This window comes from Octodon degus, unplaced genomic scaffold (genome assembly GCF_000260255.1).
Source record: "Octodon degus isolate 3935 unplaced genomic scaffold, OctDeg1.0 scaffold00113, whole genome shotgun sequence".
In the NCBI taxonomy this organism is placed as follows: Eukaryota; Metazoa; Chordata; class Mammalia; order Rodentia; family Octodontidae; genus Octodon; species Octodon degus.
This window is the reverse complement of record NW_004524689.1, coordinates 8,542,611-8,569,320: the sequence shown is the minus strand read 5'-3', so window position 1 is coordinate 8,569,320 and position 26,710 is coordinate 8,542,611. Positions and strand designations below refer to the sequence as shown.

Genomic DNA, 26,710 nt, shown 5'->3' with positions numbered 1-26,710 from the left:
CCCTCTTCCCCAGGTCCTCTCCTAGTCTGCATAGTGTCTACTCCTATTTTTTTCTTTTTTCTTTTTTTAAATGTATGTATTTAGTACACGGTATACAGGGTCTCACTACACAGATCAGACTCGTAGTGATCCTTCCTGTTTTTCAGCCTCCCAAGTGCTAGGATTACAGGCGTGAGCCACCACACCAGCACAGCACCCCAGGGGATCAAAGCCCTAGCCCCTCCATCTGCCTAAGTAGGCATTTAATCTGCTAAGCTACTTGGCCAGCCCTCTACTCCTATTTCTTAGCATGGTCTCCTCTATTTCTCTTCTGTTTGGCTCTTTCTTTACACTTTGGGTTTCTCATATTCACGAAACCATGCAGTATTTAACCTTCTCTAATGTCGCCTAGTATTATGGTCTCAAGATGCATCCATTTTCTTACAAATGACTCAAGTTCATCTTTCTTTATGGCTGACTAGCTCTCCATCATGTATACACACCAAATTTACTTTATCCACTCATCAGCTGATGAGCATATAAACTATTTCTGTGACTTAGCTATTGCAAATTGGTATAAGCATGGAATGCCTGCATCAGATAGTACGATGAAATCGTACTATCTTATACAACACTATGCAGACTGGGAGAGGACCTGGGGAAGAGGGGGATGCTTATACCATGCTTATACCATTTAGCTCTTTCAAGAAGAATCCCAGAAGAGGTACCACTGGGTCACAGGGAATTCCCATTTTTAGATTTTTCATGAATCATAACACTGATTTCCCAAGTATAATAGTTTACATCCTCACCAGCAATGTAAAAGGGTTCTTTTATCCACCCCCAACCTCACCAGCATGTTGTTCTTTGGATCTTTGATGACTGCTGTTTTAGCCTGGTTTTTATGTGGTTGTTTTTTTATTTTTGAGACAGGGTCTCACTATGTAATTCAGGCTTGAACTTACTATCTCCCTATGGAGCCAGGTCCAGCCTCCAGTTTGCAGTGATCCTCCTGCCTCAACCTCCCAAGCCCAGGGGTTGTAGACATGCACCACCACACCTGCTCAAACTATTTCTTTTAAGAAATGTCTATTCATTTCAAGTGCCCATTTTGTGATTGGATGGACCATCTAGGGGGTCTATTTTTTTTTCCCGTATTCTAAACATAACTCCTCTATCAGAGGCTGGCAATATTTTTTTTTCCCATTCTATAGGTTGTTTCTTCACTCCATTGGTTGTTTCCTTTTCTGTGCAGTTTTTTAAATTTGATAAAATCCTATTTGATTTTTGGTGTTATTTCTTGTACAACTGGGGCTCTGGTCAGAAAGTCCTTGCCTATGTCTATATTTTAAGAGTTTTACCACGTTTTTCTTCCATTTAACAATTTATCACTTATAGCTCTGTCAAGGTCTTGCTTCAAAGAAGCCTTGATCGCTGCAAGCTGCAGCTGCAGATGTCACAAGTTACCAACCTGCACAACCAGCCCATGCAAGCCACAGGTCAGCTTTCCTTCTCGGAAACTCCATGTCTGGGTCGTGCTCCGCCTGCGGTCAGGCTTTCTCAGCATCAGCGGCTCATATCTAGACAAACAGAAACGCAGTGAGCCCGCCGGGTCTATAGTCTTAGGCATGAAGCAACTGTGAGGGTCAAGGTTTGCTCTTCTTTTTCTGAATCCTCTACCCTAAAACTCTAATGCACAGTTAGCTTCCCTGGTGTGGAGAGCTAGGAATCACTGAAGGAGGAAAGAGGAAGAAAAAAGAGAAAACAACCAAGGAGACAGGAAGTGACATGTGCTTTAAGGTGAGTGCAGCAGATTCCTTCATTCTCACAGTGCCAGCACCATACGGCATAGGAACCGTGATCTGCCACACACACGGGACGCCAGAGTGAGTGCACACACGCTTGAGGAAAAGAGAAACAGTATGACACTTTCCCATTGGACAGTGCAACCCTCATACAGTGGGCCCCAGAGGGTGTGTATGCCGCAGAAAACCCACCACACTGCCCTCCGAGAAGAACTGAAAATGCACGTGCAGCAATCTCAACAACCAAAGTCACCAAGCAGCAGTCTGCTGTGCCAGTAATAAACTGGAAGCCAGCAGTCAGCACTTTGAGCACCTCTTATCACTGTAGAGGCCAGAGGTAACTTGTATTAATCTCATGCTGTCTCAATACATTCAGTATTAATATATTTATACAAGTTTTTCTTTCCTTGAAATCTGTGTACATTAATATATATATATATATATTTTGGCAAATTCAAATGTTTTTTTTTTTCTGTTTTATTTCTAACTATTTTTATTTTGTGTTTTAACTCCCAGTTCTTTCTGGAAGTAAATAAGGTATAAACTGAAAAGAAGTATACTTATTTTATGGAGAAATTAAGGCATAGGCAAATAAAGTAACTTGTTTAAACTGAGCAAGCTGATATAAATTTACAGTTTATTCATAAAAAGCTGTTTGAATAGTCTCTTACTAACTTTTCAGAAAAAAATTTTTTAAAAACTAATTTTACTTCTAGGGAGAAAGGATAGACTGGAAATTTGGGTAAAAAAATACTTTTCATAAGACCCTTTGTATTAACTGATGTTTCCTAACATCTGTATAGATACTGTCATAACTACTTCACAAAATTAAATGAAATGTCCACCACTCATATTTGGGAATTTAACAGGCTTTGACATTGAAAAATATAAATACAGAACTATAAATGTGCTGGGCATGGTGGCACATGCCTACCATCCCTGTTAGTTGACAGGCTAAGGCAGAAGGATGCAAATTTGAGGCCAGCTTCTGTAACATTAGTGAGGTCCTGTCACAAAATTTAAAAAATAAAAATAGGTTGGGAATGCAACTCAGTGGTAAAATTCCTGCTTTGTACAAGTTAAATCCTTACAAATCAATCAGTTAATCAATTAGTCAATCAATCTTACAAGTATAACAATTCTTGAGCACGGCATGGTGGCAGATGCCTACAATTCTAGCATTCAAAAGGCTAAAGCAGAAAGATCTCCATGAGTCTGAGGTCAGCCTACGCTACACAGTGAGACCCTGTCTCAGAAACAAAAACAAAAACAAAATGATCTAGAAAATTACCTGTTGTCAGTTACTGCAGCAAGACCAGCAATGTCCAGGATGGCAGACCCCTCGGTGGAGCGGGTGGCCGGGGGCTTATTGGGGTTGTGAGGAACTGCAGAGCCCTCGTGGGCCAGCATTCCTGTTCCTGTCATCCTCCACAGCTGAGAACGCTTGCCGGGCTCCTGTTAAGCAGATCCACACAAAATAAGAAGAGCCACCACGTGCAGCTCAGCTGGCTCCTACTGCAAGAGCTTCCTCTGAGGGCTGAGCGAGCGCTTGGGCAGGAGCTGTGTTCACACATTTCTGCATCCTGCAAGGCTCATTTCAAGTGCATATTGCTAGTGATTGGTAGTTGCACGGTGGATGAAATATGCTAAACTCCTGAGACAGACAACCCAACTGAACTAATAATTTTTAAAACTGTGTTCCTTTTTATACACCTAGTATTTTTTGGTTTGTTTTTGTTTTTTTTGCGGAACCAGGAATTGAACTCAGGCCCTTGCACTTGCCAGGGAAGTGCTTATTCCACTGAGCCATCTCCCCAGCCCCTATGCCTAGCATTTTTAACTTGCATAAAAATTAAAAAGAAATTGGCTGGGCAGCCTCCTCTGCAGCCCCACTGCCATGCTCGCTATTCTTCCAGCTGGGGACCCTCGGGTGCCCTCACCTAGAGAAGGCCCCACTTACGTAAGGAGGATGCAACATGCTCGGAATGTGGTGGCCAGTCACCCTTGTAACCTGCACACCAGGATTTCCCAGGGACCCAGCCCTCCACAGTGCTGAGAAAGGAAGCATCTCCCAGTGACTGTGTCCAGGTTTTACAAGTTGATTATATGCAAATGTTAAATTGGTTATAGTCAAAGGTCATATTAGTTTGACTGGTGTTCATTTTAGGTATATTTTCTCCTCGGAAATATTGTAAACAGCAGTTAGGCTTCCAGATCAGTCATAGAAGTTGACATAATTCATTATATTCTAGAAGCAATAATAATACTTATTAAAAATATATTATGTGCCAGGTATTGGTCCAAGGAATTTACACATAATAACTCATTCAACCCTGACAACAACCCAGCAGGGTATCTGCTGCTACAATACCTACCTACAAATGCAGAAGTCAAGGCCCAGTGAGATGAGGGAACTTCCCATGTCACAGCACCAGGAGGCGCTGGGGCCGAGAGCTCCATCTCCACAGCCCAATTCCACAGGCTCCGCTTTGCTGTGCTGCCCTCCTAGCACAAGCCCCTTCAGGGACACCTCTCCTCCAACCAGAGCCATTGGGCCACACGCTGCCACCAGGGAGGTGCCCCGGCATGGCAGCAGACAAGTCTGGGCCCCACAACTCAGTCCCACGCTCCTCGTGTTCTGGAAGGACACACAGCCTTCTACGATCCACAAAGCAGAAACCACCAAAGTGAGCAGTGTGAACACCTGGGTCAGAATGCCAGATCTGGGGCTCCGCTGCAGTTTCTGCACAGCGTAAGCTCACACAAGTCGCCTAATGCGAGAGCTCCTGTCAAAGGAAATCCAGCTCTTCACAGTGGTCAATACAGGCTGCTCGGCACACTCCTGGCAGGGGCACGACCTGGACAACCCCCTGTGGAGCTCTCAGCCTGCGACTCTTGACAGTGCACCCTGCACACATCATCTTAGTCCTCCCAATACATTCGGGAGGTCAGCAGGAAACGAGCTCAGAGAGGAGCAGGAAACACCAGAGTACTGCCACCCCTCTTCCTGTGGGCTAAGGATGGAATCCAGGGCCTTATGCACGCTAGAGAGCTACAGCCCTCCCCCCTCCCTTTGATTTTTTAAGGCAGGGTCTCACAGAGTGGCACAGGCTGGCCTTGAACTTGTAGTCCTCTTGCCTCAGCCTCTGTGTAATCAGGATTATAGGCATTAACCACTAAACCCAGCAGATATCATCTGTTTTTTACTGGCTAAAAGCTGGGTGTGGTGGCACAGGCCTGTAATCCTAGCACATAGGAGGCCAATGCAAGAGGAGGATGACCACAAGTTCAAGGCTAGTCTGAGCTTTACAGTGAATTCAAGGCCATTCTGGACTATAATTTTGGAGACCCCGTCTCAAAAAAAAAACAAAAACAACAACAACAACAAAAAACCACCCTGCTGTGTCAGAACACAATCTAGAAAGGCACAATGCTCCTTCCATTGGGTGCTCTTGACTCCTGTGTCTACCAAGAGATGGCACTGGGCCATACTTTTCCATCTCTTGTCTCCACGTGCCTGCCTCTCTGTTCACAGTGTGAGAAAAAAAAACACGTACAATACCCAACCTACAAAGGAAGCCACTCCAGTAGCCCGCAGATGTGACAGATGGTTAATCAAGAGCACAGATCCCCAGGTGAGACCAAATCTTCCTACAGACTCCTCCACTGCCTGCTCCTGTACATGGGCCCATTATAAGCTGGAAACTACCAAAGTTTTCCACTTCAAAGCTAAGAAGCACTCTCCTCCTTCCAGTTCCTGTCCTGTCTTCCCTAACAACCGAGTCCCAAAACCTTCAGGTGAGGCTAAGGAAGTCACAAGTCCACAGGGGCTGTGTAAGTTGTGGGGCTAAGGGTTATGCTGGCTCCTGCCAATTAAAAACTTATCAAGAGCCTCCTATCTTCAAAGCCAAACAAATCAAGAACATACTGCGCAGCCACTGCTTGAGATACTACTTTAAACAGACACTGTCTCATCTGGAATTATGAGATATAAATTACAACCCTGAGGAGATACTGCACAGGTCAATGTATTTTGAAGTATACACACAGTATACACATGCAAGTATTCACAAACAAAAAAATGTGTGCTTATACCTGTTGGTCCCCTCTCCTGACAGCAGCTTCTGGGGCTCTGTGTTCTCTAAATTCTGTCATCCTTCAAATTCAACAATTTATCATCAGTCTTTCTACTGTTTCTAGTATTTCTGGCCAAATTTTACTGCCTTTCTATCTAAATCTAGTTCACTAATAAAAACATTTCTCTAAACTCTTTTGGAAAGAAAATCAAATTGACATACCTATCTGTTTTTATGCTGATTTAGCAGCAAGTATAAGAAAGGGGATATTTTTCAATGTGACTTTAAAAACCTACAGTTGAAGGAAAAGATTGGGAAAGTATTACAATAGAAAAATAAAGCAGTGAAAAACACAAATTAAAAATTTGAGGATTAAGTTCTCCAAAAGAACATGGACAATAAGAAGTGCCCTGACACAAATTCAAGGCACCCTGGGGCACATAGTGAGTTCAAGCCTAGTCTGAATTACATAGTGATACCTTGTCGAAAGAAAAAAGGGCTGTGAGGTAGCTCAGTGGCACAAGGGTCTACCTGGCAAGCGCAAGGGCCTGAGTTTGATTCCCAGTATAAAGGAAGGAAGGAAGGACGGACGGATAGATGGACGGAAACAGCAGGCCTCATGGCAGCAATCAGCACAGCACACTTAACTGCAGCCTTCAAGACTCCCTTGCACACCTCCAGCACCACAATGGACCCAAGGCGTCATTTCTCTTTTGTCAAACACACATCTGAGCCAGGTGATCCTAAGCACCCTTCATAATATAAATCCTTAAACTTCTACTTTCTAAGCTCTTACCTTCTTCTTTAAAATGACACGCTGTGTCTTTGGTGAGACATCCAAGACAAGTTCTGCACAGGTAACAGCCTTGTTGGAGGTCACGGGTCTTCCTGATCCCTCCTGCAAACTAGGATAAATAAATGAGTGTATACAATGTATGCATAGCACACACACTCAAGTATTCATACACAAATGCATGAAATCTCTACTCAAGAAGAACATTTCTTGAAGTACAAAAGAAAAAGTTTGCCTTGAGAGAAATACAAAGATTAGGATTGCATTTTTTTCCTGCGTGAGTCAAATATTCATTCTAAGAAAACATATGTGGACTTCTCTTGATAATTGTATGCCTTAAAATTCAGACATAGGGGCCGGGGAGATGGCTCAGTAGAATAAGTACTTGCCTGGCAAGCACAAGGGCCTGAGTTCAATTCCCGGTTTCGCAAAAAATTAAATATAAATAAATAGATAAATAAAAATCAGACATAAAAGGATGATCAGAGGTGGGTAAAAAATGAAAGAGATAAAAACAAAACCCGAGGCAGGCATGCCACGGGATCAAAAATGAGCTGCACCCTGCCAGGCAGACCAGCATCACCGCATCCCCCATACAGCAAGAAATCACAAGTTCCTTCAGGATGAAGTGAAGTTCAGGCTGCTAATCCTCAGCCCTACGCATTCCACTCTGCTTTAAACACCTGACCTTCAGGGAATCAGTCAGTCTAGCCACACATCACGGTGTTTGGATGGGGATTTATTTACATTGTTTGGCTACTATCTCAAAAGATATAAATAAATCCAAAATTAAAAATTAGTCTCCATGACATAAAAATGTAAGTATCAAAAAAGAAAAGATGTACTTCTCTGAAGGATACTATCAACAAGCCTGAGCCACATAGTGAGTCCAAGGCTACTCTGGTCTAGTGAGAACCTATCTCAGAAAACAAACCAGCAAAGGACACTGTCAAAAAGGAAAAAGACAACTCACAGAATGGGAGAATCTGCAAAGCATGTATCTATCTGATCAGGAATCGGTATCAGAATATATAAAGATCTCTTACAATTCAACAATAAAAAGGCAAGTTATACAATCTGCTAAGCAAAGAACATGATTCGACATTCCTCCAAAGGAGATACACAAATGGCTAATGCACCAAGGAAAAGATGAGCAACGTCATTAGTTATTAAGAAATGTACAATAATACATATTAATCAAAAAGAAACAAAATGTAAATCAAGACCACAATGAGCTGATCACACCAAGTAAAATGGGTAAAATAAAAAGTAACTGGTGTTGCTGGTGATGGAGAGAACATGCAGAGACGGGATCCCTATACACAGGTGCACAGAGCACCACGCGTCAGCCCCTGAGGAAAAGTCGCCAAGGCCTCAAAACTTTAAACACAGAACTGCTACAGAATCCAGCAATTCTAGTCCTAGGAATTAACATGAGAGAACAGGAAATAAGTATCAAACAAATATATGCATTGGCATGTTCAAAAAAATACTACTCACAATTACTAATGTGGAAACAATATCTACCAACAGATGAATGGATAAACAGCATTGTACACATAAACAGAATATGACTTGGCCATAAAGTATTAAATACTTTTTAATAGAAAGAATGATGCACTACTACATGCTATAGTGTAGCTGGACCTCAGAAACTATGCTAAGTGAAAGAAAACAAACCCCAAAGGTCACTTACATGATTCATGATTCCATTTACATGAAATATGCAGAACAGGTAAATCCATACTATAGAAATAAGGTTAACAGTTGCCAAGGTCTGGGAGAAAGATGGAACTAGAAATAACTGGTTAATTTGGGATTTCTTTTGGGAGTGATAAAGATGTTTTGGAGCTAGGTAGAGACAGTAGAAAACAACATTAAGAATGTATTAAGTGCCACTGAACTGTTCACATTAAAACAGTTCACTTTACATTATGTAAATTTCACCTCAACTTAAAGACAACTACTCCAAAAGATTGTTTAGCTCTTTAGGCATCAAGAGTATTCACATTTTGCTGCCAGATTCTGCATACCTAGTATCCCAGCAGTTTCTTTTTTCGCCTGCTCGATGTCACTTAACCCTACAAGCCCCTAATCCCCAATCAGGACCCTTCAGTTAAAGAGCTTAGCAACTGGTAGCATTGTCAGAGCAGGAGCAAACATGGCCAGCAACCAGGCTGAGGGCTGGACTTTCAGGCAGGTGTAGCCATAACCACATGACCCTGGTAAGAGATACAACCTTTAGAAACAAACAAACAATAAGCAAGCAAACATTAATGGCTCACTTCTAACAAGATAAATACCCTCATACCATCATTACCAAAGAGAACTGAAACAGACAAGAGAAAGAAGGGCTGTCCCTGCAAATGCAACCCACTGCTAGTGAAAGCCAAACTCCAGGCAAATAAGAAGGGTAATGAAAAGATGGAAAGATCATTCTTGGGCCGAAAAGACAAAAAGCTTCATTCAGAATGCAAAATTATTCAGAACATTTTGGACAGAAACCTGTCTTTCAATATCTTGTTTAAATCTTAAAGATTCAACTATTTCCCATTTCTTCACAGACAAACTCAAGGGTGGCCTTGGAACTCTGGCACACTAAAAGCTGTATTCTTAAGTTAGTAGAATGGCTAGTTTTTCAAAGGCTAGGGTTAAAAATTCCTTATGTGCCAATCTAACAGCAGAATTAAGAATAGGCTCAATATTCGTCACTGAGTTTTCTAAATGTAACTATTCTAACAGCCGTGAAGATTGTAATCCTAAAGCAACTAGAACTATTGGGAAGTTATGCTGCTTATACTTAGCTTCAAGAAAATATTAAGATAAACCCTTATGCCTCTGATGAAGCAGTTTTCTCAAGCAGACAGAGGAATCAGCATCATGATGAACAATTATGAACATCAGCCAGCTTCAAATGAGGAGCAAGCCAGGCCTGATGGCGCACACCTGCAAGTCCAGAACTTGGGAGACTGAGGCAGGAGGATGACTACAAGTTTGAGGCCAGTCTGGGCTACAAAGTGAGTTTAAGGCCAGCCTGAGCTGTATAGTGAGCCCCTGTCTCAAAAAGATGAAAAAAAAATATATAGTGAGAGAGGAAAGAGCCTAAACAGACTAATGAAGAGAAAGTTTAAGAAATAAAAATATTACTTTTAAAAGGAATACTAAGATATAAGGATAACATCTAATAGCAGAAATTGTTAAATACCAAGGAGGATTTAACGGGGAAGTCATTTAAAAGAAAAGAGTCTTGCCTCTTTGGGTAACTTTAAGCTAGTCAAAAGATAAGGGTTTGGGCTAAGGGCCTCCAAGTCCCTCAGCCTAGTATTTCTTAAAGGATGAAGAAATCTGCCACAGTTTATTCTCACAGTAACTGCTTAAAGCTTAAAGCCAGCTAATATGGACTCTTCTGCTGTTTTGTAAGAATAGTAATTTCATCCAGAATTACCCAGAGAATGTATATGTAGCAGCAATATAAATGAAATTTTCATAATAAAGCTGTCGGTTATCCTGGAAGTCATTCATGTTGCAGCTGATCTCTGAGGAGCCTGCCCCCTTAACAGTTAGTGTGATGAATGGAGGCAGGGTGGGCTCATCCCACGCATAATCCAGTGACATCATGGGCTTCACTTCAGTTCGGAGCCTGGGTTCAGCCACGCTATGCTGAGTGAAGACAACAGGGACCTAGAGGGATAGGAGCAGAGGACAAAAGGCTTTCTTTGACTGGAAAGTGAGCCAGGGCTTCCAAGGCTTAAGCGCCAGCTCCTTCCTAAACGAACTCTACACACAGCGAGGCCCATCATCGCAGTTCCTCAAATCCTCCTAATCCGACCCCAGATTCCAGAAAGCCCCACTGACTAGAGCACAAGGTGAGCGCCTTGTGAGTAAAGAGCTTGAAGGAGCCTTGCCAGAAGGTAAGGGGGAAGCAAGTCTCCCCTTCCAGTGTGGTACACCTTCCACCCAGCCACCTGTGATTATACTCTGAGCACAGAAGTGAAGAAGGATTTTGGAATTTGGCTTCATAAAGTCACATCTTGTAAGACATGCTCTTATGCAGAAATTCTCAGGATTTCCGTTTTGGCTTTACCTGGATGAGTCAGAAAAATGTGGCTTAGTTTTGTAACTAAGCAACACAGCTACCCATTCCCATTGTCACTGGACAGTTTGAGCTCCTGTGGAATGAATAACAGGAGGCACCATGTCCAGCATGGCACTCCCCTTGAGGCGCCTGCAGAATCCGCTCCCGGTGCTCAGGATGTCTAGGGCTATCAAGCTATAGAGAGCAATAGAATGTTCCCTTCGGCGGCGTACTGCTGCTATCTTAAAGGCAGCATGCAGCCCACCCCCCACACGTGAAGCAGCCCAACCGCCTCTCAACTCCACCTGGTACCTTCGAAAAGTTGTCAATGCGGAAAGGAGGGGGTAACTGATCTGTGTCACTAAAGGAGATCCTGTACGTAGCTCCTCGGAGAGTGATTTCCACGCGAAGGAAGAAGCACTTCCCCAGGGTATCCCTGCACAAGGACGCAAGAGGCTTCGTTAAAAGGACAAGAGGAGCAGCGGTTCCTTTCTTCCTACACTGCTCATAATCACACCGCCGCATGGGCCCTGTCCGGCACCACGAGCCTAAATCCAGGTGGATGCACGGTCACACTGACAGCACAAACACAAAGCGGCGATTTCTCTAACTTAGATTTTAATCATTCAGTTTATGAAGACTGATTATTGGAAAACATCACACATGTTAAATTTCTTCAGTATATAATAATAGCATTACATTTATTTAAGAAAATGCCCTTGTTTTTAGGCGGCTACTATCAAAAACACAGGAAATAAAAAACAGTAAAAGGCGAGACTATGGAGGAACTGGAACCCTGTTATATTGCTGATAGGACAGTAAAATGCTATAATCACTATGAAAATCAGTGTGGTGATTTTTCAAAAATTAAAATTAGGACAACTACATAACCCAACAACTCCATTTCTGGGTCTATATCCAAAAGAATTAAAAGCACCTTTGAACAGGTATTTGTATACTCAGGGTCACTGCAGCATTAGATACAATGACCAAAGGAAAAAGCAACAAAATGTCGAGCGGACACACAGAGTATGGAGAGACAATGGAGGATTTTTAGCTTTAAAACGAAGGAAATCCTGACACATGCTCCTGTACATGCAACATTCGATGCTATGCTAAGTGAAATAAGCCAGTCAGAAAAGGCAAATGCTGCATGACTCCGCTTTCATAAGGTAACTAGAGCAGTCAGATTTCCAGACACCAAGTGCCGTGGTGGTTGCCAGGTGCTAGGGGCCAGAGGAACGGGGACTCGGTGCTTCATGGGCTCACAGTATCAGTTTTGCAAAAGGAAAAGTGCTCCAGAGATCACATAAAAATGTGAAAATACTGAGAAGCTAACCATGTGCTTAAAAATGGTTCAGATGGTAAGTTTTATTTTGTGTGTGTTTTAACACAATTATATATAAATCTGTAATATATAATTAATATATATCTCTTTTTCTTCTTTTATTAACCCAGGTACAAGAGACTCAGCTATTTGGGAGGCTGAGGCAGGAACGAAGATACCTGAGCCCAGGAACTTAAAGCCAAACTGGGGAACAACACAACATAGCAAGATCCTCCTACTTCAAAACAAAAACAAAAATAAGTGATTAAGTACAACTTAGCAAAAGCCTGTTTCAAATTTTAAGAAGGAACAGAAATTAGCTCTGTTCAAAGACCCTCAGCTCAATTCCAAAATAAAATAAAATGCACTTGATAAAAGCAGGAAAGAAAAAAATGAACTCTTCTTAGACTGGTTGAGCTATATTTTGGTTGATTTTTCTTTTTTTTTTTTAATGTATTTGGTACAGGGTCTACAAGGTCTCACTACACAGATGGGACTCATAGTGAGCCTCCTGTTTTGAGCCTCCCAAACGCTGGGATTAGAGGCACACGCCACCATGCCCAGTTTCAATCGCCATCTCAGCACACACCCCTAAAGTGCCTGCATGGCACACCAAGGATCGCACCCCAGCCGCTGCACTTTGCCTAAGCAGGCGCTTTAGTCCGCTGAGCTATCTGGCCGAACTTGGTTGATTTGCTTAACAAGAAACTGAGGGTCCCTGGGTTGGCCTCGGGAGGCCAGACAATTTACTGGAACAGCACTGAATGAGAAAAGCGTATATAAATGTACAGGACTAGACAAAAAGCTCTCTGTGGTTTTTTAGACAGTCAGTGTCACTGTCTAAAGGCAGACAGGACTTTGGGAACCGCAGCCAGCTGTTATGTAAGCTCAGTGTTACCCCTTGGATTCAACCTCTCAGACCACAGCACTATGCAGAATGGTTAAAACTGCCAAGAGCCTTTTTCACTTTTTCCATCAAAACACCCACTCAGAACTCTGTCTGAGCCAGAAATATCTTTGCAAGAGCAGGGAGAGTTTGCTGTTTATATTACTGCACCTCCAACAAGGCTCCTTTCTGTCTATATTTAGAGCCTCAAGCTTACCTCATATTGATATGGAAGGAATTATTCTTGTTGACTTCAAAGCCCCCAGACCAAATACAATTGGGAACATCCATCAATCTGACACATAATAGCTGATCATAGTCATTGCGAGGCCAGTGGAACACCACGCTGGAGCCAGGAAGGGTGGAAATGTATCCTTCAGGATTGGCTGTGCCCTAAAACACAGGACCACTGGCTTTAGTCAACAAGTAGTTCAATTCTGTATGTCATTCAGTAAGATGCAAACATTTACTGAGTACCTGCTCTGAGCCTTACTCTCTGCCAGGAGCTGATCAGCTTACTCCCTTAGCAGGCTTCATGGGAGAGAAGTCACGGCATTACAATTTACTGTGCTTTTAAACAGGTTATTCTTCAAAAGCAAACTCCTTACCTGTCCCCTGGCAAACTCCCTTTGTGCAAATGCGAGCTTGTGAGATGATTTATTGTCTAACAGGTAACGGGGGGCGAAGACGACCATGCAGGTATCAATATAGCGACCTCTGCCTTTCTTGACATCAATACCTACAATGAACAAGAACCATTTATTTCCATTAATAGTTGAAAAAGAGAAAATTCCTGGACTGACAAAAAGCCTTCACAATTACCTAGTTTCTCTGAGATAACCATGATATCACCCAGAGAAGATGACCTTTCAAGAACAGCAACAGCACGCACAGTATTGTCCCTTACTTCCATTTTACAGAGGAGAGAAATAAGGCCTAGCAGGTAAGTGACTTGCCCTCCAGCACACACTGACAGATGGCATGGCTGGGACTCAACCCCAGCAGCCTGCCTCTGGAGCCGCACATCATGTGGTTCGCTTATATGTGACAGGACACATTTAAGGATCCACCTCAGCGGTTAGCAAGCATGGAGCCAGCCATAAGCATGGAAGACACTGCCTTCTAATATGATAATTAGAACCCTAGGTCTCCAACACAGCCCAATTATAAATATTCCAATCTGATAACGATTTTAGTTGTTTATAATATGCCTGCACTGACTTGAAAATTCTGTTGTTCCTCTAATATAAGCTTTGAAAATGCCTGAGACTGAACAGATCGTACAAACAATGACCTAAGAAACACTATGTCATACTGGGATGGGGAGGATACCTTTCACCTTTCTTTCTGTGACATACAGAAAAAGTTGTCTGAAATGATGTTATGAAAGTTAGCTGATCTCAACTAATACGAAGTCTCCCTACAGACACACAAAGAGCTCAGCATACCCTACAATGGTACAGACTCTCAGTTTTAGGAAAAATATGGACATTTTTGTCTTTCTTATCATCTTAGATTGTCCTGGCAGCCCACAATAAATCAAGAACTGTGATGATCAAACTGCAAAAAAAAAATACTTCTTTTGGAGGTGCATGTTAGGATACCCGGCCAGATCAGACCCTCTTGGCTTCTCAGTTCAGAATCATGCTTTAAAGTTTCTGACACATGACTACTTATCTATCAGTTCTTCAAAATGTCCAAGAAAGACATTCCCCAAATTACCCGGAGAGTATCTGCCCCAATCTCATACAACTTAAGCATTAGAAAGCCCTAACTTAGCCCACTGTTCTATCGCTTCCCTTGCTGGAGGACAAAATTCAAGTTATAGTGCTGTCCCTAAAAACATATACTGTTAGTTTTAATAATATGCTTAGCATAGTAATTTCGACGCAATCTGCATCCTTTGGACCGGTCTCCTCCATTTGTTTCTCTGTGAGGATTCTTTTTAGTAATTGCTCTAAAATGAACAAGTTCCCTTCTCCTTCCCCCTCCCACAATGTGCGCCCGCTAAAGCTTCCAGGCCTCTGTGCAGCTCGCCCTGGAGGACGTATCAGAGGCAAGACGCCCCTGCACAAAGCCAAAGCCAGCATGAAGCGGCATTTTCCTATTCAAAGGGTGGAGCCAACAAATGTGAGGAAAAAGTATCTTTAGTTGGAGGATCAAATAAAGTTTATTTCTTCAGAAAATCTTAATATCAACTGTAAGGAGACAGCCAACATATCAAGAAAGCATGAATACAATCCATGTTTTAAGAAATCTGAAAAGGAAACTATGCTCAAAAGACTCTTTTTACTTAGAAATCCTAGAACAGCAGCATATTCCTAACTCTTCACAGGATTCTGGGTAAAAAAGGAACTACTACCACCTCAGTTCCTCTTTTACAACATGGCTGTTTATGTTTGCACCATGCAATTTTTTATCTATGAGCCAAATGTGGCCATTTAAATTTAAATTTAATTGAGTAACTTGAAAAACTTCATTCCCTCAGCTTTTCTTGCTACGTTTCTCAGGAAAGTGCCTTCAACTGCTTGGTAGCCATGTGTGACTAGCAGCTCCAGTCTTAGATAATGCAAAATACAGCATTTCCATCACCACAGAGGTTCTATGTGAGCAGAAGTTCTAGATGGTACCATATTCCAATACTCCAGACTCACCATACCTTCGAGGTTCCTGGTAAGTACACAGTATAAGCAGGAGCCACTGCTAATACTATAAGACTGAGGCATTTAAATCAAACTGACCTAGCCCTTCACAAATCCTGCGAGTGTTCTCAAGTGGCCTTTGAAGCATATGGATACAGTATTACCCCTGCTCTTTCTACCTCCAGAAGCTAAGTGAGCTGGGGGAGTCTAATGACAACCATCAAGTGCATTTTATACATTTTCTACCTCAAATGTGCAAACTCCCTATCTTCAACCAACTTCTAACCCAGACATCCCCTTTGCATCTGGCCAAATCACTTAACTTCTCTGCTTCAGTTTCAGAGAGAACAATGTTCTTACCCTTTCAGGGCCTGGAGATTTTAATGAATGCGTGGGAATACTTGAAGAATGAAAACCATTCTAAGTGCTCCCATTATTCCTTTGAAAAACAAGCATTCAAGCCAAACTGATACTTTCCTGACACAGGTGAGCCTGAAATTAAACAGTGAAACAGAGCTCCAAACAGCAGTGTTTGGGTGGCTCCTAAGATCCGTAGAAGAACAGATCTGCATTGATATCAATTTAGCATTCAGAGAACAGATATCTGACCTACTGTCCAATGAGAAAATCAGTGCTTGTAGTCAGGCCAAAATATAGGGCTAGCTTAGTCCTCCAAGCCTCAAGCCATCAGCCAGTGGTTCAGAATCTCCCAAAGCCCCAAATGTAACCCACCAATGTTATAGATCAGCCCTGGGCGGTTTCCTTGCTGGATGACTTTCAAAGCTCGGACACCATTTCCACCATCCAGGGAGAAGCGCTGACACCAGCCTGGCATGCCTTCTGGATGAATCCCCCTTCCCACTCTCATCGTGCAGCTGTGAGGCAGAAAAGCAGAGATGTATGCATTCATTCACAAGAAAGTCTTGTCTATCTGCTCTAATCAGGAAGCACTGGGGCCACCACCCAGTCAGATCTCTACCACTGACACCCATCTTCATTCTCACCACTTCTCCCCCAGCACAGTGAGAAAATTTATTCGTGGCCAAGACATTCCCTTAGAGGTAGCTGCAATACAGCGGTGCATGAAATGTACTGACGACCCCTCCAAACACTAGGATTCCATGAGCATGATACAACAGGAAATGCAACAATTTTTACTTTTCCTTTAAAAATCAAAGATTCAAGGAAAAAAGGCAGACAAAAGTATGTAAGGACACAGAAGTACCATGCACGGCTTCCAAGGACACACTGGCAAAGCTCTGTGCAGCTGGCACAGATGCTGGAACAGACTCCTGAGCATGTGCTCCACCCAGCTCTACCGCTAGCGAGCAACGAGCAAGGGATCCTAGGTAATCCTCACTCTGAGCTCAGTTTCCTCATACATAAGGAATTGTTATATTCCTTAAATATAACAGTGTTTCCTGTTCTCCTCAAAACACCGGGATGGGGGAAGAATCCAATGAGATGGTCCACATGGAAACACTCTGGAAACTGAATTCTATGGAGAAGATAAATTCTGTGACAAATATCAAGTCTTAGGCCTGAAAAGGTCAGAAGCCTCTTAGGAACAAAATGAGAATAGGCATGTTGAACACATCAGGTTGCTGGCAGTGCCTCCCACAACAGCCCGAATGCTTAAGTGACCCCAACCCTCCCCAATAAACGTATCTGCTGACATGTAGCACTGCGAACCCCTCCTGTGAGGCTTTCAGCAAACTTCTATGGAGAGCAGTGTAGGGCACATTAGCAGTATAAAACACATCTTTGGATTAAGGATATAAGTTAGAAGACTCATAAGAAGCAGAACATGAAAACCAAAACAAGAGTAATGTTCCTACCACACATTAAAAAGCCATGTCACTAATCCTCACAATTGTTCTTTCTCCCTGCCACAAAACACACAACGGCACATTATGGATTTCAAGCCCTTTTACAAACAGCTTCAGCTGGACTAACAGGCTGAAGGCTTCACCCAAGGGCCAGTCCGTCTCCTTTCACACCAGTTCCTCTGCTGGTGCTCACTGTTCCCAGGGGAAGGGAAACTAGAGCAGAGACAGGGAATGTGTAGGTTTCTCTCCACTGGCAGTTCTGAATAGGAGAACTACTTCAATACATGTAAAATAAAACTAGTTTTCATTATAAACCAACAAATGGTTTATTTTTAGTATCAAATAACACAGAAATTAGATCCCCTAAAAATCCCATTAGGTCATGGTTCTATTTCTCTGCCAAGTCAGGATTGTTATCTACAGTATATTTCTACTTACACAGATATATTATAGCCTTTGCTAATTTCTCCCCTTGCCTAGAAGCTTATTTCCCCTTCCCATAAATAACTGTACTCACAGGTTTGGCTGCTCTTTGTCAGCATAGCAGAATAAGAGAGGGCTCAGGCTCCGGGCCAACTCATGTTCCTCAAACTGGCCGGCAGTATCTGTCTTTGCATTGTCCTGTCTGAAGATCAGTGGTAACCCTTTAGGAAGGAAGGGAAAAGTTTATGTTAATCCCACCCAGTCTACCCAGGAAAGATGTAAATGATGAATTAAAAAAAAAAAATCATCCAGGGGAAAAACAAAAAACTGAGTTTATTTAGTGGGCTCAGTCCATTACCTAAAAGGCCAGTTTTGACTACACTGAGGCATGAGTTATGGAAGCATGAGAGTTTAGCAGCCTAGACTGCTGAAGTAATCTATTTGCATTGGCTTTGCTTAGTGAGCAAATACATCCGAATTCCCCTAACCCACACCAAAGATCTCGGGCAGCCTCTCTGCCTACCTGTTTTGTTAATGAGCCAATAAGGGGCGGAAATGAAGATCTTTAAGGATCCCTCTGCTCGGCACACAATCCGGATGGTAAGGTTTAGCTGTCGCCGGTTGATGTCATAGAGTCGCATTCTCACCATATAGTTTTGGGTCCCAGGTGGAATAAGCAACTCTTTACACAGGGGAAAGTTCTCCAGTGACACACCTAAGGAAGGTACAAGATACTATCTTTCTGGATCCTCACTTGAATTTGCCAAAATAAAAGACAGCAAAACCAAATTGGATTTCTTCTAGAAAAATCATTAAGGATCTATCTGGTAAAAATCTCAAAGGCCATTTGTTCCTCTATCTGGGATGACAATAACCAACAAATCAGAAGGCTGAAGTCACAGATGGCACGTGAGGATCAAGCCCAAGAAGCTAACAATGTTGGCTATGATCATCAGGAGTTTGCATCAGGCTCTGGGTTCAATGCCTAAAATACAGAAAAGCGCACGCAGGTTCTGCAGCCAACTGCCTGGCCCCAAACCCCAGTCTGACATTATTACCTGTGTGATGTGGAACAAGCCTTCTAACCTCCTAGGTCTCATCTGCAAACTGTGCTAACAGCGGCATCTACACAGCAGGACCCTAATGAAGAGTGATGATGTGAGTACAGCCTGGCACCGAAGACCACAGGCACTGGGTGTGAGCTCAGGAAACATGTGCAGAAACGTATTTTACAACTACATAACGGTGAAAGAGCAATCTTCTTTGGCACTGAGCATCACTGCACTATTTTTCATTTTCTAAGTTAAGCTTGGAAGTTTATACGGACACGGAAGTATAATGTCACTGTGGAACATGCAGAGTGTCCGCTTCCTCCACTGTACAATGGAGATAGCATCTGCCTGAACCTGAAACGTGTCTGGAAAGATCAAGGAGATAATGTGGCGAAAGCATTCATGAAACTGTAAAAAGGTAAATATCCAAGCTGCTGTCACTTCAACGTCTGTGGCAGTCATAAGGAAACCCTACCTGCTCAAACTTCAGAAGTAGCCCTTTGAAGGCTGCACACAGGATGGTTCTGTACCACGCTGGACCCCTTCATTCACCTTATAACTGAGAATTGCTTGTTGCATCATACAGTCTAACCTCCATTTCTTCAGTAAAATGGGACAGTTAGCTATTCCTCAAGGGATCACGGGGGCCTGCCCCTTAGCTCAGTTCTTTAACTGGCTGCTTCAACAAAGCAGTCAGGCTCAGGTTGCTGTGGTTCGATCCCCACAACACAAGACAGCCAGTCATGCCTTGAAGGCATTCGGAGAAAAAAAAAAAAAAAAAAGGGGGGGGGGGGCGGGGAGATGGCTCAGTGGAATAAGCGCTTCCCTGGCAAGCGCAAGGGCCTGAGTTCAATCCCCGGTTCCGCCAAAAAAAAAAGAATTACCTCAAGGGATCACAAGGGTGAAAGAGCTGGCTAGTGCCTGGAATACAGCAAGGTTTACCAAGTGTTTGGTCCTTCCCCTAAAAACATGAGACACACATCTTTGCTCATTTTACAGCCAGGAAAAGTATAGTTGGAAGAGGCAGAATGAATTCCTATAAACATGTATTTTTAGTGAGCAATACAAAAGAAAGAGCTCTATTTATTGAGTGCTTCCTCTGTAAAACTTCTGGTTTATTCAGGTTTTCTTGTTTTGTTTTGTTTTGTTTTATTTTGTTTTGTTTTTCTTTTCAACTCCTACCTGCCCTTGGGGCTGAGGAGCTCTCGTAGGTGCCAGTTTCTCCAAGATGGGTACCAAACAGTCACAAACATTTTCACTGACTACTCACTGACATTTTCATACGACTACTACAATGACCATAGTACCAGCCTTACCTAGTTCAAGGTTCTGAGATGTATCAGCTGTGTGGAGGGCTGTCTCTTTGCCGGGCTTCAGGGTGCCACTGATAGGCATGCCTTTTAAGTAAAAATCGAGTTCGCAGGGCAGCAGGTTGCAGATGACCACCGTGGGCAGGAGATATATGGTATGTCCAGGCTGTCTAAAAATCTGTTTTGCACTGTCAGAAAATATGTTTGAGGGCATATAATCTGGATAGTTCTCCTTCTTGATAGCCACACAAAACCTATAAAGACAAAATGGTATGATAATTATCAACCTGGATGAAAAACTGTAAGCTTTTCTCCTTAGCTGAGTAACAACAGTAAAATGGTTCAGTAAGTCAGTAAGGTATTCACATTGTAAATCAATACATTATTGAGATATAAAATACAATAAAACTATGATTTTTAAATGTTCAAAATGATGAGTTTGGGGAATTACTTACACCTCTATAATCACTACTCAAAACAGAATTATTTCTCTTTCCAGAAAGGCCCCTTGTGTCCTCTTCCTGTCAATCGAGTGATCATTTCCTAGTATTTGTTATTATAGATTAGTTGTATCTAACCTTGAACTGCATCTAAATGGATTATACAGTGCTTATGACTCTGTGTCTGGCCTTTTTTACTTGATGTGAAGCTTCAACAAGATAAGACCATGTCACTGCATGCATTATATTTGATTCTCTTTCACTGCCTAGTCGTATATCCCAAGTTCAGGGCCAGCCTGGACTACACCATGAGTTCAAAGCCAGCCACTACATAGTGAGACTCTGTCTCAAATACAAAACATGTTCACTTCATCCTTAGGTTCCTAATTGTTATGAATTGAATGTTTGTTTGCCCTCAAATTCCTACACTGAAACTCTGGCCTTCAATGTGATGGGACTTGGAGGTGTCCATCTTGCCACCATCTGGTAGAGGTAATGAAGTTACCATGAAGCCACGAAGGTGGCACCTGCACAATGAGACTGGTGGAAGAAGAGGAAGAGAGCCCAGAGAGCACCCCTCTCTCTGCCATCTGAGGACAAGATGACAAAGCAGTCATCTGTAGAGCCCTCCCCAGAACCAAAGCTGCACCCTGGTCTTGAGCTTCCTGGCCTCCAGGACTGTCAGAGATAAATGTCTCTCTTCTAAACCCACTCAGTCTAAGATACCAGCGCAAGCTGCCTAAGGCATTCATTAGCTATCACCGGAGATGAGCACTGAATCCTTCCAAATGCTACTTTCGTATTTACTGAGATCATCTGGAGGTGGATTTTTTTGTTTTGTTTTGTTTTCTCTTTTAGTCTCTTAATATGGTGAATCCCACTTATCAATTCTCAAATGTTCACCTAATTCCACATTTCTGGGATAAACCCCACTCACTGAGCTCTGTTTGGTGACATTCTGTTAAGGACAAATGCCTCTCTTCATGGGGTACCAGTCTATAGGTCTCCCTTCTTATCTTACCTAATCAGGTTCTGGAATCAGGAATACGCTGGCCCACAGAATGGGATGAAAACTGTTTCAGCTGCTTTCTGAAAGATCTTGTGTAGAAAGAACAAGCACTGCTTCCCTCCTAAATGTCTAGAGAATTCACGAGTAAAGCTATATGGGCTTTAGGGCATTCTGTAGGGGAACTTTTTTTTTTTTGTAAGTTAAATTTTTAAAATAAGTATGGGATATTTGGAATTTTTGGTTCTTTCTATCAGTTTTGGTAACTTGTATTTTTCAAGAAAGGTATAGTTTAAGTGTGGAATTTATGGGCATAAAATTGTTTTTTATTTTATCCTTATAATGTTTATACAATCTGTAATAACATCTACCTTAATTTCTCATATTTGTTTTCTCTCTTTTGTCCTTTTCAGTCTTGCTAGAGGGTTATTTGATCTATGAATCTTTTTAAAAAGCCAATTTTTGGAATTGTTGATTTTACTTGTTTTTTAGTTCACTGATGTCCACAGTTACCTTTATTTCTATTTCTTTGTTCTTTAGCCTTTTGCTTTTTTGGAGATAGAGTTTCACTAAGATGCTAAACTGCCTGGGCTGGAAATGAGTTTATAATCTTCCTGTGTCAGGCTCCGAGAATGATGGGGTTATTGGCTTTTTCCAGCTGCTTCTTTTTGTTTTGTTTTTTTGAGACAGGGTTTCAACTCAGCCTGGCCTCAAACTCAATCTGTAGCCTGGGCTGCCTCCAACTTGCAGTAATCATCCTGCTTCAGCCTCCAGAGCATTGGCAGCACAGGGTGCGCCGCTGTGCATGCTCCTTTCTAGCTTCAGGTAAAAAACTGTATCAGCAACTTTACATCTTTCTTATAAACAGGGATACTAAAATTAACTTTTCTCCCATAGGAACTGCTGTTACAGTGTACCCCATTATTCAATTTCAAACATTTTCTAATTTCTGTTGTCACTGATTCTTAGATCCCTTTGGGAATTTGCTAAGCATTTATTGCTGTTGATTTCTAGTTTAATTCTATTGTGATCAGAAAATATATTCTGTACCTCAGTTCTTTAATATTTATTGATCTTCATTTTATGGCCTAGCAGATAGCAGTACATCTTTATGAATGTTCCACACATTCTTGAAGAGAAACTACAACCTGGAGCTATTGGCAAAATGTTCTCTAAGTGCCAAAGTGGAATAAGCTAGATAACAGCATTGTTCAAATCTTTCGTATCTTTTTTAACTTGCCCTATAAATTACTCAAAGAAACTGTTAAGTAACCAACTACCAGTATGCATGTATCAATTCTTCTCTTTACTATGTTAACAGTTGGCAAATCTGGAGAAAGAGTCCACTGGAATTCTTGACACTTTGTGTACTTCTTGAATTTAAACTCAATAAATGTCTGTCTCCTTTATTAAAAAGAAAAAAAAAAAAAAAAAAACTAACCTTAATAATCTAAGTTTAAAGTCTAAATTTATTAATGTCTAATGTGACATTCTAGTATTTTTTCCAACATTGAATCTAGTAACATATTACTTAAAATCTTTAGAACTGAAAAACACTAACTTAAATGACAATTCTCTTAAGTGCTCTCGTCAACAGGAAGTATATGAACCTTTATCCAAAAACTTTTATAATCTTTCATTCAAAACACTACCAGGCCCAGGACTTTGCTTCCCAGGAGAGCTAGGAACTAGCTAGTTCCCTCCCTCAGATGGCCTCTCCTCATGCTAATGCACACACCCAGAATTCTAGTCACATATGTGTGAAGAGCATGTGTGGCGGTGGTTTCTCCCAAAAATATTAGATTGGGAACTGCCAAATGTTCACCCGAGTTCTCATGAACTCTAACCAGAGAAACTAATGAAACTAAGAACTTTCTTCAGGGATTCACATAAACACAACTGAATGAACTGCAAAAGGTCCTTGGAGGAAAAATGCTGACAGAACAAGCACGAAGGCAAAATCTGATTACAGCCATCGCAGCAGCCGTACCTACCGGAAGAACCGGCTCTTCTCCGTGTCCATGGAGTGGCACTCTCGTTTGCTGCTACTAACCTCTGTCGTCTTCACAACATTTGTCCAATGAATCGGTGCCTTACAGAAAAACACACCCAATCCTTTGGGCCGGGCCTGCAGTCGCCAAGAAGTGAGGTGTAAAGGCACAGCAAACGAGTCCCCTGGCATAACAGCAGGAAGCACCACTGGCTCTGCCACAGAAACAAGGGTTAGCACTTTCAGCTGACAGTCACCCTCCCCAAAGACTATCTCAGGACAGAGCGCAGACAGACTGTGAATGCTGACTGAGAAGGGTCAGGACAGCAGTCAACAAGTATTTACAGGCCAGATGTGGTTGCACTGGCCTGTAATCTCAGTACTCAAGAGGCTGAGGCAGGAGGATCGCCATAAGTTTGAGACCAGCCTAGGCTACATAAGTGAGTTCAGGCCCAGCCTGCACTAAATAGCAAAACCCTGTCTCAAAAAACAAAAAACAAAAAACAAGTATTTACGAAGCATTGACTATATTGCAGAAACTCAACATACTGTCTGGTGCTGATGGGCTGTCCAGTCTCAGCTCCATGGGTGTCTCAAGTCTGTTCCTCACAATGAGAGCCGATCGGACAGTGATGACTTTCCGAGCACTGCCTTCCATAGTCACTGCGAAGACCACTCGCACAGGTGGTAGTGAGGAGAACTGCGGAGGAAAGACAGAAACAGGAGACTGTGCTTCTGAGCGCCACCATCAGAACGTCTAAATCACAGTGCGGGGACTATCACAACTCTTCAGGGCATCACCATACTACCCTAAAGCCACTCAGCTCTACAGGGAGTAAACATGCACAAATACACACCACACAAAAACAGCCAATGCAAAAAAGTTTCTACAAAAGCATTCTACTCAGATGTGATAGACGTTGAAAACCATTCCTGCCCTCTGGACACATGACTAGGAACTTCACGATGTCGTTGGATTTCCACACATAAGCCCTTGTATGGAAACTGTGGACAAGACTTAGTTCCAACCCTACCAGAGGGGGTAAAATAAAGATCATCTGAAGCAAGTAAAATTAGGAACACTGAGGTAGGACTTTACAGTCATGAAATGATTTATCACCTGCGGTAACCTCCTCCCACACGAAAGACAGGTTAAGAAAACATTCCTAGAACACTAACAATGGTTTTGGTACTGCCCAAAAACACATAGAAAAACAGGAAGAAAGCCTTCTGAGACGAAAACTGGTCTGTGTAAAACCAACAGAGTATATAAGAAATAGTCTGAACTGCTGTTTCTTTCATAGCCATAAATAACTATTCTCCAAGTGTCATTCAATTTATGCCTTGCTGATGTACCTACAGAAAACTAACATGTATCTCAAAGAACTTTAAATACAGACTTCTCTTTCTTCACAATACCATTCCAGACTCTGTTTTCATAACCCTTCTTTAAATTTTCTTAAAATTATATATGTATCTATGTATGTATGTATTTGGTACAGGGTCTCGCTACATAGCTCGGACTCATTGTGATTCTCCTGTCTCAGCCTCCCTAGTGCTGGGATTACAAGCATGCCAGTTTTGGTGGCCAGCACGGTGAGTGTGCGGTTCTGGGGCTGGCATGGTATGCAGTACCAGGGATCCAATTCAGGTCCTTCCTCTTGTGTTTAGACCTCCAAGTTAGCTCCCCAGCCCTTCATAATCGTTCTTTGTAAACAGGATACCAAGGTTCAGAAGCTCAGCAAATATAATGAATGGAAATTATTTATTTTTGGTTGTAGGTTGCAGCACTACATTATGTATGAATGTGTCTAATCATACATTCAGCACAAATCTTACACTGCTACCACGTGACAAGGCCACCAAAGAGAAGGCCTCTGCAATTCCTTACTCTCCTGATTCCAGGATGAGTCGACAACGCTTTTAACTGGAGAAATAAATGATACCACATTAATGTGTTTGATTCTGTCAACTGTTTACTTAAAGCAAACAGAATATGAAAAATCAACCTAATTAAAAAACAAATGCTTCCAGAAAGTCCAAATCAAAATAAAATGTACTTTTCTGGAGTATTTTGGGAGTGACATAAACATAATAAGCCTACATGATCATCAAAGCTCTAACACAGTCCAAATAAAAGTCAAGGCCAACAACAACTGTTCAAAATCGCCACACTGCTGCTTCCAGGCTTATCTTTTTTTTCTTTTTTCTTTTTTCCCCAGGACCACAGATCGGGGATCAAACTCAGGACCTTCTGCTTGCCAGGGAGGCACTTAAGCCTGCTGAGCTATCTTCCCAGCCCCAGGCTGATCTGAAATTTCACATTTCAGCCAGTGGCATATATAAGCCTATAATCCCTGAAGAGGCTGAGACAGGAGGATCACTGGGGAGGCCAGCCTGGGTTACATAATGAGTTCAAGGTCAGCCTGAACTACATGGTGAGATCATGTCTTTAAAAAAAAAAGTTCGCCCGGTTCCGCAAAAAAAAAAAAAAAAAAAAAAAAAAGTTCACATTTCAAAATGTGTCTTTAAGGAGAAGAAGTAATAAGCCCAAGCCTAAAAAAAAAAACAAAAAAACAAAAAACAAAAAACAAAAAAAACAAAAAACAAAAAAAAAAAAAAACCTGATGTTACCTTATGATGTTTCAAAGCCAACAGGAAAAAAATCTTGCTACTTTTCCTTATTTACTTGCATTACCTAAGCAAGCAATTCATAGCCATACAAGGTCACATCTGTGTTTTACCTTAGACCTTGGACTAAAACATCTTCTACTCTTCTTTACTATAACATCCTTACCTAGTGACATGCACAAAGTTGGGGGAAAGTACTTCCTGATACAATCTTGGAAAAGTAAGGTAGTCATCAAGGGACAGAGGTCACACGCTCAGAGTCCTCTGATCATCAAGAGACATGCGTGCGCACTCGGCACTGGTGCAGTGGACAGCACAGACAACAGGAAAGCCATACTCACATACACCTGGGGATGTATAATATTGGTCCTGCTGCCCGGGCTGCCAATCTAAGAAGAAAGAGTCAAAGTCAGAGTCAGTGTAGACCTAAGACAATAGGTAACATT

The 26,710-nt window shown here is 42.1% G+C and overlaps 1 protein-coding gene across 7 annotated transcripts in view; it reads right to left on the bottom strand.

The window, feature by feature from the left end:
- Vps13d (vacuolar protein sorting 13 homolog D) overlaps positions 1 to 26,710 on the bottom strand; it is a 262,979-nt gene that overhangs the window by 114,166 nt on the left and 122,103 nt on the right. For all 7 annotated transcript variants that reach the window (XM_004639663.2, XM_004639662.2, XM_023699490.1 and 4 more), the window contains 14 exons: positions 26,606 to 26,653; positions 24,183 to 24,333; positions 23,638 to 23,848; positions 20,204 to 20,451; positions 18,359 to 18,550; positions 17,930 to 18,056; positions 16,316 to 16,458; positions 13,550 to 13,680; positions 13,159 to 13,334; positions 11,041 to 11,164; positions 10,099 to 10,334; positions 6,657 to 6,765; positions 3,076 to 3,239; positions 1,451 to 1,559 (listed from right to left, as the gene is read on the bottom strand). In XM_004639663.2, coding sequence (XP_004639720.1) covers positions 1,451 to 1,559; positions 3,076 to 3,239; positions 6,657 to 6,765; positions 10,099 to 10,334; positions 11,041 to 11,164; positions 13,159 to 13,334; positions 13,550 to 13,680; positions 16,316 to 16,458; positions 17,930 to 18,056; positions 18,359 to 18,550; positions 20,204 to 20,451; positions 23,638 to 23,848; positions 24,183 to 24,333; positions 26,606 to 26,653 — 2,169 coding nt within the window. The remainder of the gene's footprint in view (positions 1 to 1,450; positions 1,560 to 3,075; positions 3,240 to 6,656; positions 6,766 to 10,098; positions 10,335 to 11,040; positions 11,165 to 13,158; positions 13,335 to 13,549; positions 13,681 to 16,315; positions 16,459 to 17,929; positions 18,057 to 18,358; positions 18,551 to 20,203; positions 20,452 to 23,637; positions 23,849 to 24,182; positions 24,334 to 26,605; positions 26,654 to 26,710) is intronic.